At 40.8% G+C, this 12,606-nt stretch overlaps 1 protein-coding gene across 1 annotated transcript in view; it reads left to right on the top strand.

The window, feature by feature from the left end:
- Pkhd1 (PKHD1, fibrocystin/polyductin) overlaps nucleotides 1–12,606 on the top strand; it is a 503,959-nt gene that overhangs the window by 460,613 nt on the left and 30,740 nt on the right. The window contains 1 exon segment of the mRNA XM_023712007.1: nucleotides 3,868–4,882. Coding sequence (XP_023567775.1) covers nucleotides 3,868–4,882 — 1,015 coding nt within the window.

Here is a 12,606-nt window from a genome sequence, read left to right as displayed (position 1 = left end):
CAGTGAAATCCCCTCAGGATTTATCCTGAGATCCTGTACCTCAGATTGTAGAACCTTTGTCAGTGTCAGCCATGTGGATGAGTCATGGCCATTGCTTGGCTAATGTGTTGGATTGCTGTATTATTTACCCTTTTATTCTATGATTTTTTTTAACTTTTGAAAAGTAGATTCTTCTCTCTTTAATGCAATGTGAATATAAAAATAATAATAATTTTTAGAGTACACAATGTTAGCTACCATGTGCATTGCCACTTTGGGATTTGCACTCGTGTATGTGTGCGTGTGTGTGCGTGTGTGTGCACGTGCGCATGCAGTAAAAACATTTAAGATCTCTCTTAGCCAAACACAGGTTTACCACATAGTATAATCACCTTCTTGTACATTAGACAATTTTTAAAATTCCTAAAGATTACTTTAGACATTGCTTTTAGATAATTCTTATATAATACTGTAAATTTAATAGCATTTAATGGTATTTAATATTAATATCATTTAACATAAGGTAATATGTTATATCATAAATATTTCCGGAGGCACTATTTCACATTGATATGTTAAAATTTTATGGTTCAGTTGAAATGTTTTCTAATTTTTCTGTGATTTTTTCTCATTATTGCCATAATTGTTGTAAAACCAAATTCTGAAGCAATATTTTGGTAATTAGATTTAGATAACTCTGGTGGACATTTATAATAATACTATTTGGAAGGAAGTATGTAGGAAAAGCCTACCTTACGTCTAAATGTAATATATCCTCCATTAGAAATAGTTAAATTTTTGTTATTGCTGTTCCATTCCTTCAGCTACTTTGAAGAACTTGAACTGAAGTAAATTAAATATGGATGGAACTAGGGACCATGCTCTTCAGTGGAATAAATAAACCCATATGTGCAAACATCATATTATCTCCTTAGTGTGAGAATCTGAAGGAGCAAATAAAATTGAAAGGGTACAATAGATATTAGTAAAAGGGAATGAGCCTGTTTAAAAGGAAGGAATTACTGAGTTGAGGAGAAGAACAGGAGAGAGTGGGGAAGGAGGCAGATCTATGTATGTAAGTGGGATGGTTTGGACAACTGTACTGTGAACTTCTGCTGGTCTGTGGAAAGGAGTAGCTCATGCTTAATTGGTTTTGTTTTTTTTTTTTTTAATTTTTCTTCTTTTTCTCTTCTTACTTCCTGATATCTTTCTTTTGTCTTTTTCCAATTTTGCATGCATATATCTGGTAATATGAACAACTAATCTGAAGACATTATACAATACAACAAAACACTGTGAAATTCATATTTTGTTTAGTGAAATTTTGTATCATTTGTAATTATTTTGTTTTAATACTACTTTGTACTCTCTTTAAAAAATAAAAAATCTGGAAACATGAAAGAAAATTTTGTGAATATCAGTTTTAAATTAAAAGGAAATTTTTGCGGCAGGATGAAATGTCCTTGTGGATTTAAAACGAGAAATCCATGTTTATGGATAAGAAGCAAAGGATGATGGGAACCATGAAAGACAACACTTTCTGAAATACATTCATGAGCCTGCTTATCCTTCACTTAAGCTCTATTTAATGTCAACAATTCCCCAAATTACTATTTTCTTCTTTCTCTGTTCTTTATTTCTTTATTCTTTATATGTAAGAGGGAGTGAGATCAAATTGTATAGTGCCCAAACCTTCACCCTCTGATCACAGTACACACTTTCAATATTAGCAAACCTCCACTGGCCCTCCGTTCTATCCCTGCCACCCACCTCTGCTTCCACCGATTTGATCCCCCTTCCTCTTCCCCTGCCAGCCCATGCCATTACCCTGTAAGAAGAGACATGTACATGCATTGGGGTCTGTCATTGATTCCTGAGGTGGACAGCCTAAAACTATTTAGACATGTGTTAGGAAAACTCTTTGTTCTAACACTCAGGGATCCTAACCCAGAACTCTTAAGGTCTACATTACTTCCTGATTGACAGAAATTTCTGACAAAGAGCTCCAAAAGGTGACACTCCACACACCTTGGTATTAGGAATTGGTCCCAGGGCCTTTGCACAGAACTAGGTCCTCAGGTCATTTTTTAAATTTTTACCTTTGCCTCAGGGTCTCATGAAACCACCAAGCTTCTAGGGCTGTGTTCTGACTTGTGATCATCCTGCCTCAGCCTTCCACAGTGTGGGAATTGCAGGGCTGTAACTTGCTAGATTCCTAACAGCCTCATGTTGGGGCTGGTTGCCAGGGAAACTGATGATGTGATTCCAGATAGGACTTGCAGCCTCATCTCTTTGCAACAAGGTAGTGGGGAAGGACTGAAGGCTGAGTTGACCTCCAGTGGCCAGCTGCTTCTCTGATCCTACCTTCATCATGAAGACACTGGAAAATCCGAGGCAGGCTCTGGAGGGTGGCCAGGCGGCTGGGTGTGTTGGGTGCCTGGCAGATGGCTTCCTGCAGAGGGCACAGAAGCTCTGTGTGTCCTCCCATGTGCTGCACCCACATGTCTCTTCCATCTAGGTGTGCATTTGTATCTCTTGTGATCCCTTTGATAATAGGTGGGTAAACACAACTGAAGTGTTTCCCAGAGTTCTGTGAATCCCAGCACTAAGGAGAAGTTCAGAGGCATCCTTTTAGCTCCCTCTTCAGAAGCACAGAGCCCCTCATGGAACTAATGAAGGGCACTTGAAGTGTGGACACTCTGTGAGATTAGCCTTAACCTGTGGGGTCTGTGTGTCAAAATTGAATCAAGGGCTAGCCAGATAACTCACTGGGCTAAAGGGCCTACTTAGGCAGACACAGGGACTGGGGTTTGATCCCTGGTGTACCATGTTGGCTCTACCCCTGGGGCTCACTGAGATGGTGAATGAGACTGGGCGTGGTGGTGCATGCCTATAATCCCCTTGCTTGGGAGGCTGAAAACAGGAGGATCACTAGGAGTCTGATCTATGTTGTGAGACCCTGTAGACCTTGTACTAAATGCATAAAATTGTTTTTTAAAAAAATGAATCCAATTGTATGATGTTCAATTGTTTTCTGGTGGAGAATTGGCTACTGTTGGGAAGAAATACCCCGTGCATTGTGGAGTCAATATTCTCTGTTAGATTGTGTGGGACAGAGTAGAATAGTTTGGTTTTGCTTGAGGGCTTTTAGTGTTTATTTTTACTGTTTTATCCACTTTACTCATTGCTCTGGCCCAAAAGCTGGCACCTGAGCATAAGGCAGTGTGGATTATCTGGACTCATAATTTCATTCCAGTCAGTTGGCTCTGAGGCATGCAGGGAATGGAGGGAGGGCCTGGCTGCAAAATGTAGCTCATATCATGGTGACCAGGAAGCAGAGACAGAGGTGACAGGGTAGGGAGATGGACCCTCACTGGCTGCGCCTAGGACCCACCCTGCCTTTTCTGAGTAAGCTCTTCCTCTGAATAGAACATTCAGCTGTGGTCACTCCGAGGTCTAATTCAGCAATGTGTATGGTGGCTGCACAAGCCAATCACCTCCAGAAGACCTGCTTCTGAGTGCGCAAGGGTTTGGGGCAGCGCTAGGGACCAGAGCCACCACATCGACCTCAATTCTTTCATTTATTCAACTCTTTTTAGACTTAACTATCATTTTCAATTACTTGAAATTGTTTATATCATGGAACACATAAAATTAATATGTTAAATAACTATTATGTAATGTGTATGTATCTGCACCAAGATTTCCTTGCACACTTAAAATATCAAGCATACTTAGATATTAAGTTCAATAAATGTTCTCTCTATATTCTACATTAATTTTAGTAAATAGCCTATGCAGTTCTAGATGATGAGGAGTGTTAAATTGCAAATCGTCTTTGGGCATTGTGGCTTGTATGTCAATTGTTAATTTTCCTTTATTTTATAGGTACATTCAGAGAAGAACAGAAATGCACTTACCATCCACTGATACAAGGCTTCATCTGCAAACAGACTGACCAAGTGTTCCTAATTCTTGGTAGTGTGTACATCACTTGGGCAATACAGAAGTTATACCCAGTTGTATCCATGACTAGTGGTTTTGTTGACGTCTTTACCAGTGTGCCTAATAATACTCTTTGCTCTACTTCCGGATCTGTGCATACCTTTTATTCCATTTTACCTACCAGGCAAGTTACCAAGGTGTGCTTTGCTGATCAGACTCCTCAAGTTTTGCGTTTTATTCTATCAGGGAACAAAAGCACTTCCAAGCTTCTCTTAGCTATATTCTATCATGAAATTCAAAGCCCCCGAGTTTTCTTAGGTGGAAATTTTATCCCACCTACGTCAGTGCACTCAGTGTCATCGTTGCTGGAAGAGTCTGTTGGTGGCAACTATTTCAGCGTCATGGATAATCTCCTGTATGTTGTCGTACAAGGAGAGGAGCCCATCGAAATCCGCACAGGTGTTTCCCTTCATTTGGCCTTCACGGTGACATTCCCAGTCTTGCAAAAAGACTGGGAAGCTGTGATACTTGACAAAATAACTAACTTCCTACAGATTGACCAAAACCAAGTCAGATTTATTCATGAGATGCCTGGCAATGAAAAAACCTTGAAGGCCATTGCTGACAGTAACGCAAAGAGAAAACGCAAATGTCCAACTGTGACTTGTGCCACTCACAGAAGAGTTGGGCAGCGTAGGCCTCTCATGATGGAAACAAGCCCCCAGTGGGTCTCCCCAGTGACCACGGTAGAACCTATCTCCAGGGTGATCGTCATGGAAATTGGCGACCTGCCGCCATCAAGGAGGCCTGGACCAACTCCACCTTTATCAAGTAGCAAGTTACAAACTTTGGCTCGTCAAGTCATCACTGCTCAACAGACTGGAGTGCTGGAGAATGTTCTGAATATGACTTTTGGTGTCCTTCTTGTGACTCAGCCAGAGGCAGTCACTGGCTACGGGTAAGCACGACTTTCAGCACCACCAGTCTGAGGGTTGATACCTTGAGCTCCTGTTAACACGTAGTACAACTGTCATCCTTACACGGAATCGTATATCCTGCCTGCTTGCTAAGATAAGAATGAAAACTCAAAAAAATGTCTATCGATACTAATTCATCTCATGTATACTCTTAGGTTCTCTTAGTTCATTGAAAAGTTTTGTGTTATTATCTGTTTGCTCCTTTTTTTCTAAGAAATCTATTTGGTTTATGTCTTGTACCCTGAGTGACTACCTTGAAGGTAACAATGCATAGTAGAGTAATTATTGTTCTTTTCTTATTGTTTGTTATGTGATGGATTTTCTGCCCATACAAGTACTTGCCTAGTCACCATTAGCCCATGGCCTACTTCTCCCTTCTTCTCTCCTCCAAAGGGAACCACCCTTTCCTCAAAAAAAAAAAAAAAAAAAAGAGCTTCTTGTTCCTGTTATGCAAGCTAGTATTTCCCCAATCAGCTCCTGGTATCCCACCTTAGTAGCCCCAATCCCCTTCCCAAATAACTACGCAGCCCTCCCTTCATCTCCACTTGGCCTAAGCCCCTAAAAGCCAGAGCTCTCTCTGTCTTGGGCCAGAGGGTTCCCTGCTCATCTTTAAGCAGTCCTCCTGTGCCCAAGTGATAAAGACCTCCTTGTTCTTCTCCTGCCTCTCTTCTGTACCACAGAAACCTTACATTATGAATATTTGTTTTATATTTCATAGACTAAAAATCTCAAAGAGACATCCCAAGACTTAAATTCTTAGTTTTTCAACTCTTTAAATCTGTTTTCATGATCACTTTATTATTCAAATGTTGGAAGACATGTTATGTTGGGCCTTAAAGCAAAAATGAATATAGAAGAGATTTTTTCTGAATGAATTTGCTTTTAGTTTATCTGTTCATTCACTTACTGATTTTGACTTTGAATGGTGGTCTGGGGTTTGGTTTAACTAAGGTAAAAAAATATATTGTTCTCATTGGAAATTCGTTTTATTTGTTGTAGTGATAATAAATATATAACACATAAAGAATAGTTATTAATTCTATATATACAACCATCTCCAAGGGATGTGACATTCATTAGAACTAAAATAAAAAGGAGATCCTTCACACTAGGGAGGGCATTCGGCTGACATATTGATTGGTTTGTGCCTACAGAACAACCTATCCAAGAGAAAGTTTAGCGCTCTTGTATCATCTTCCTTCTTTTACAATGAATGTAGGTCTTCCTTTTCACTTTTTTTTTTGTATTGTAGGGAAGGGTCTACAGGGCCTTCAGGGTCTCACTACTAGATTGGACTTGTAGTGATCCACCTGTTTACAGCCTCCCAAGCGCTGGGGTTACAGGTGCACGCCACCACACCCAGTCTCAATTGCCATGTCAGCATGCCCAGAGGCAGGGCCAGCACAGGAGGCCTGGTGATTGAACCCCCGCTGCTTCTGCACCTGCTTGATTACAGGTGCTTTAATCCGCTGAGCTATCTGGCTGACCCCTATATGTTAATATGTATGGTAGACTAAAAGAGAACTCAAGCTCTTCTTTTGTGTAGATCTGGTAGATTCCATGGGCTTTGTACACTGTTAACTGGCACTATAGTTATTTAGAGTTCATGACTGCTCATAAACTATGAAATCTTTGCAACTATTGCCAACCACCAATTTTACCTTATTAATGATATTATTATATTACATAAACTAATGCATCAAGAATCTGAAAAACTTTTCCTAATAAATTTTCGTTTGTTTTAATTTTGTCTTTCCTTTGGCTTAATTTGACTGAATTTTCCCTGAATTCTTATACAGATAAAAAGTTTAGCCTACCCTTCAATTTTAATTAAATTTGTAATACTGACCTTTCTTCATAGGTCATTATTCCAATGTGATATATATCCATTGAATAAAAGGAGAAAATAGTAAGTAGAAATATTGAGGTACAGCCAGAAAAGTCTGCAAAGTGTATGAGGAACAAATCAGATGTACATACACATATAAGTGGGATATATCGTTTTGTCATGAAGGAGTGATACAGCTTCAAGGAAAAGATCAAGTTTATTTATCTCTCAAAATCTATCATAGCCATTATGTTTGGCTTTGAGCTCAGTTTGTTTTTATTTTATAGGAAACTATGACTATGTATATTACAGCACTGATTTTCTGGTGGGATATGTTACATTCGCCATCTCTGCCCATTTCTCTAGAGTTTGAAGAGAGTTTTTTTCTAGACAGAAGATAGAAGCTAAAAAGTAAATCTCCTAAAGATAAAGAAAACCCACTTTTTAAGCATGTCTGAAAAGAGCACGCGTATCTCCAGAGCAAGCGTACCGCCGCCTGCGCAACTGAATGAGAATTAGCAAGCCGGCTCATTTTCTTAAGAGTTGTATGGTACAGGATTTGTGGGCCAAAGGCTGGGTTTCCATTAAATTCACTGCAGAGTCATTGACCTTGAGAAATGACCTTGAGACCGCAGAATCGAGGCTAGGAAGAGTGCCAAGGATGTTCTCAAGAGGGTCACTGCAATGTCATGATGTTGTATGAATTTCAATGAGGGGACACTTACATGTCCAGGAGAATATTACTTTGCTTACTTTTGGGAGGCTGCAGACTGTGGCTTTATGAGGAGAGGAGAGTTGCCCTGTGCTCTTTAAGCCGAGAGTCTGTAGTGAATCCCCCTCTTGTGCACTGTGTCATCCTCCAGAGGCACCTGGACGTGAGCTTGCTCTACTTAGATCTGTCAGGCTCCTGAAGCTGCTTTCCAATTTTCACAATTTTGTTAACCTCAGTTGTCATTCATTGTCTCTTCACCTGTCTTTTTTTATTCTTTTTTGATTTACATTGTTTTTACTCACTTTTCTTCTGCAGAAAGTCCCAGTGGAGCTCTTAGAGAGAGGACAGGCAATCACCTGCTCCAACTTTCCTTTATAAGCCGGAGGTTCCCACTAGTGTCTTATTTCCTTACACTGTCTTCCACCGGGAATCCCAGCAGCACCTCCAGTGGGTCTGGGTGTGCATCCTTCCTGCCAGCCTCTTCCTAAGCACTGGGTGCAGCCGAGCTTGTCTAGACCTCCAGGCCCTCTCCCAGGAGAAGACACATGTACAATTCTGAGTTACTAACTTGGTGTTAATCCATTTTATAGCAACAAAAAATTAATCCTTTGTGTCCTATAAAGCCTTTTGTTTATGGCATCACCATGAACCTTGGGGCCTGAAATTGTCATTGTGAGGGAGAGCATGAAAATAGAGGAGTGCCGTGTGTGTGTATCTTTATGACATACATAGCATTTTAAATCTCTGTACTCTACATAAGAGCACACAATCGAGAAGAAACCCAGAAGAGCCACTAGATGATAAGTAGAAGCCTAATTATACTAAGTTTTACTGAACCTTTCTTTCCTGTAAATTCCATGTCTGCGAGGCACCTGCTTTCTAGGAAGTAGCTGTGTGGACTATGCAAGACACAGACTTCCTGACAATGCAAGATGACATTCTTCTCAAGTGTGACAGAATACTCACCCTAAGAGATGTTTCCAGAGTGTTAGTCTGATTTTCCCTTTCTGTGACAACAGGACAACTTTTCCAGCAAAGGCTTTTTGGATCATTTCTTCTTTTCACTACTGTACAAATCCACTACTTTGTTGAGTTGGGAGAATGGAAAGATTATTTTCATAATATTTTGCATATCTGGCTTTGTGGGGCGATGACACATTCTACATATGCAAATTTTCTACACAATTACTAATTATTATTTTTGTTAGCATTTTTCAAATGTCTGAAGCTGAAACTTTAAAAAAAAAGACAGATTACATATTATCTAGCCTCCCTTAAAGAGACATAACACAGAACATTCACATTTTTATTGATGATTCATGAGCAACATTAAAACTATCATTTATTTTATAACCTAGTTCTGTGGTAAAGCCCTTAGGGACCCTTGTTCTTAGACTAAACAGTCTCAGACCAGTACATCTTTGATTAGTGCTCTGTAGTTTATCTTTCGCTGTTTTCCTTATGAACAGGATGTTAACCCTAAACTACTGCTGCTGATGTGGTATCTGAATCCAGTGTGTCTCTGCCCCCACACGCAGGCCTAATTGTCCCACATAGCCAATATTTTGTATTTCATCCCTTTCATTAGAAAGACCTTGAGTGGCTTCTGTTTATTTTTCTTGCTCAACTAAGCCTGCTGTAGCCCCCAACATACCCAAAGAATTTTACATATTTGTGTAAGATCTTTAAAACTATACTCAAAATTTCTATTGTCCTGTGCAAAATATTTATTATAATGTATTAGAAATAATTTACCAACACAAATACTTCAGATTTTGTTCTCTGAACATTTGTTCCTCTAATTGACATTCTTAGAAGCTATATCATGTTAATTGGTCTTTGCATCCTTTGCATCCATCTAGGGTTACTAAGGCCTCACTTTGAAATGACTACTTGCAGGGAATCATGAGCCTATCCGAGGTACTGGAGTAGAACGCGAAGAATGTGAACTAAGGAGTGCACCATATCTTGAAGTTGGCTAGGACAAGATGGGTGGTGGCTTTTGGAGGCAACTGGGTATGTCCACTAAGATCAGAGCAGGTACACAACAGATACTGAGCTGGGAGAGCTTTACTGTAGTTATGTGTTGTGGGGCATTTGCAATGCTCCATGCTTGGAATCACGGAGCCCCAGTAGCAGAAAGAAAACGCTAGGACATGCAGCATGTCCTCCCTCCTAGGGAGCCTGCCTTGGATTAATGGGAACATAAGGGTGACAGATTGTAAGTAAGGTGGTGTATACCACCTCAGAAAGATAGCCAAGGTCATTCTTGTCTCACAAACTGTGGAGAAGTATATTTCTGAGGGACAGAGTCGTACAATAGTATATATCTCTGTATGTTTTATAATGCCTTGAACAACATTTGTATAATAGGAGGGTTAACATGGTTTTTTTTAGGTGGAATTGACTATAGAAGTTACTTTGTCTCCCAGGATATAGAATTATTTGAACTCCTTTAAAATCTAAGTCCCCTCATGGCACATAAAGACCTGGTTCCCCTCTCTAGCCAGTATAAAACAAGAGAGGCCCCTAAATCAGGAAAGCCTGGAGTATTCACCAAAACACGAGGCTCTTTTTTGGAACCTGGCTCGCAGCTGTGAGAAAGAGGAAGGTTTGAGTCAACATCTGCAGTCTTCAGCTCCACTTCCATCTCAAGTAGTGGGCTTGCAGAGGGCCAGTTCCCACTGGGAGGGTTTATTTGTTTATCTGTTTGCTGTGTTGGACATGCAAGTCAAAACAATCCCATCTTCTACAGATGGGGAGGGTCTACAAACAAGAATAGGAACCAACAGGGATGATGCCAGGCCTGGGAAATTTCAGCATGCTTCTGATTTTTCTGTTAGCCTACACTTAAACATTGAAGGGGAGAAAGAATTCTTTCACTTACCTGCCTGGCTACTGGAAGCTGTTAAATAGTGGTTAAAACTGGAGGAGATGGAGGGAACTTTCCTCCCCCATTTTTTAAAGTTTGGCTGTAGGTCCTTCTGCCTGCAGGCTATAGTCACATTAGCACTTGGAAATTGGATAACGACAGCACAATGACAAATCCAGGTTGCTTGCAATAAGTTGCTAATCCTTTTGCTTTAATATTGGAGCAGCGTGTAATGATGTTTGGACATCACTCCAGTTTACTGACGACCCCACTGGGGCCAGCAATAGAACCTTACAACTGTCTAACAAGGTGTCAGGTGACTCCCGTCGTCACAGCAACGGACACTGGAATCTAATCTTCCCTCCATCCCTTCTAGCACCCAATAACGCCTAGATTATATAAGCGGCCCATCATTGCTTGGTAACTTGAATCAATTAACGTTAATTCGCACAATGCTATGATGTATTGTGATCACTTTCATTTCAGGGAAGGGGGAGAAATTGCTATAAGTCACCTAAAATGAGGTTGTCTGTGGTGCTGAGGTATTAATTGGGTGTCCATATTAAATGCAAAAGGAGCCCCATCGTGAAAGAAAAGTGGATGAGTGACTCTCTTGGCTGCTATTGACCTATCAGAAGAAGACAGTGCCCTTTTCCTTTGCTTTTATCTATTACAGTTTTCCCTATTGCGTGTCAAGTTGATGTATTATAAAAAATTCATTTGGTGACCTTTCACCCCCTGAGCAGATTAAACAATTTCACTTGGATGGCATCATTAACAGGACCCTGCATTTAATGATGATTTCTCTAAAAGGCCACGGAGATTCGATTTTAAGCTAACAGATTTATTGCACTATTATAACATATCGTAAAAAACTGTACCACCTACGGTCAGGTTTTAGGATAGAAACTGCTTAAGAGTTTATGTGGAGCTTAAAGTGATATTACCTTGGGATGTGCTGCAGCAGCAAGTCTCTGACCTCCAGTGAGATGCTGTTTACATTTAATAAGAGAGGTTTGCTCACAATAAACTTTAAAGTGTGGCAGGGACGGGCCTTTCCGAGGTGTCAGGCCGTTGTTTGCAGTCCTTCCGCCTCAGACAGCCGTGCACTTAGGTCAGAATCGTTCATGGGTCTCTCATTTCTTTAACCCAAGCTGCTCGACTGTACCAAACCCTCATGTGAAAACGCTTGGGACTAGGTCAGGAGAGAAAAAGGATCTGGTAATGATTTTAAAATTTTCCAATAATGTGGGACCCGTCGAAGGATAGAATGAATAGCATAGATTTTAAAATCTGGTTTAAATTGTTCTCTTTAAAAAAGGAAAAGAACCAAGGCCTGTGAGGCTAAATAAATGATTCAGTGCTGATTGGGCTGGTGTGTACAGAATCCCCCGAGGAGCGCGTGCGGGGGGCACTTAGAGCCACAGGGGGCCACTTAGGGCCACAGGGGGGCACTTAGGGCCACAGGGGGCCACTTCGGGCCACAGGGGGCCACTCCTGCACTCCAGACGCTTTGCAGGGTGGAGCCGACTGCTTCCTACGGACACTTCACCGTGTTTGCTTTTCCACTACTTTGTCTTCCAGGCTAATCACTACTTTCACCTGACGTGTACCCCTCACGGGGGATAAATGCTTCAGCATTTCTGCTCACCTGCAGAAGGGAGATGAGGGCTAACAGAACTAGTGACTCAGAAATAATTAGTGGCAGAGCAGAGTCACCTACATTTTAAAACATAAAAGTGTTTTTATACCTGGCCTAGGCTATTTTTAAGGATTCCTCATATAAATGACACATGACGGATATAGCCATTTGATTGCCAAATATCTGCCGCACGACTCTAATGTATAATACACAGTCAGCTTACTTAAAGGGCATATGCTTTTACTAAGGTTAGTTCAGCCATCCAGCATCCCAAAGACGGACGGAGGTATCGTGAATCACGCCATTATTTTATTGCGAAGTCACATCAGCAGTTAGTAGAAGCAACACAGCTCCTGGGTTAACCACTAGAGATCTGAGTTAGCAGTTACTGTGGCTAAGACCCTGGCCAAGTTACGTAAGCTGTCAGATCTCCTTTTACTCATATACAAATAAGCGCTCTTACCTCATCGTGTCATTTCAGAGGTGCAATGAGTTTGCATGGCAAGAATTTATAATGATACCTGGCACAGAGTAGGGCTGAGTGAATACCCATTGCTAACTTTATTCTTCCTAAGTGCTTCTTGCCCGTAAAACCAATCAACCAGTCAGTTCAGGCCATAGCCGTTGGCTCTACTTACTATATATATATAT

The sequence above is a fragment of the Octodon degus genome, unplaced genomic scaffold, assembly GCF_000260255.1.
Source record: "Octodon degus isolate 3935 unplaced genomic scaffold, OctDeg1.0 scaffold00022, whole genome shotgun sequence".
Classification (NCBI taxonomy): Eukaryota; Metazoa; Chordata; class Mammalia; order Rodentia; family Octodontidae; genus Octodon; species Octodon degus.
This window is presented reverse-complemented; position numbering and strand designations above follow the sequence as displayed.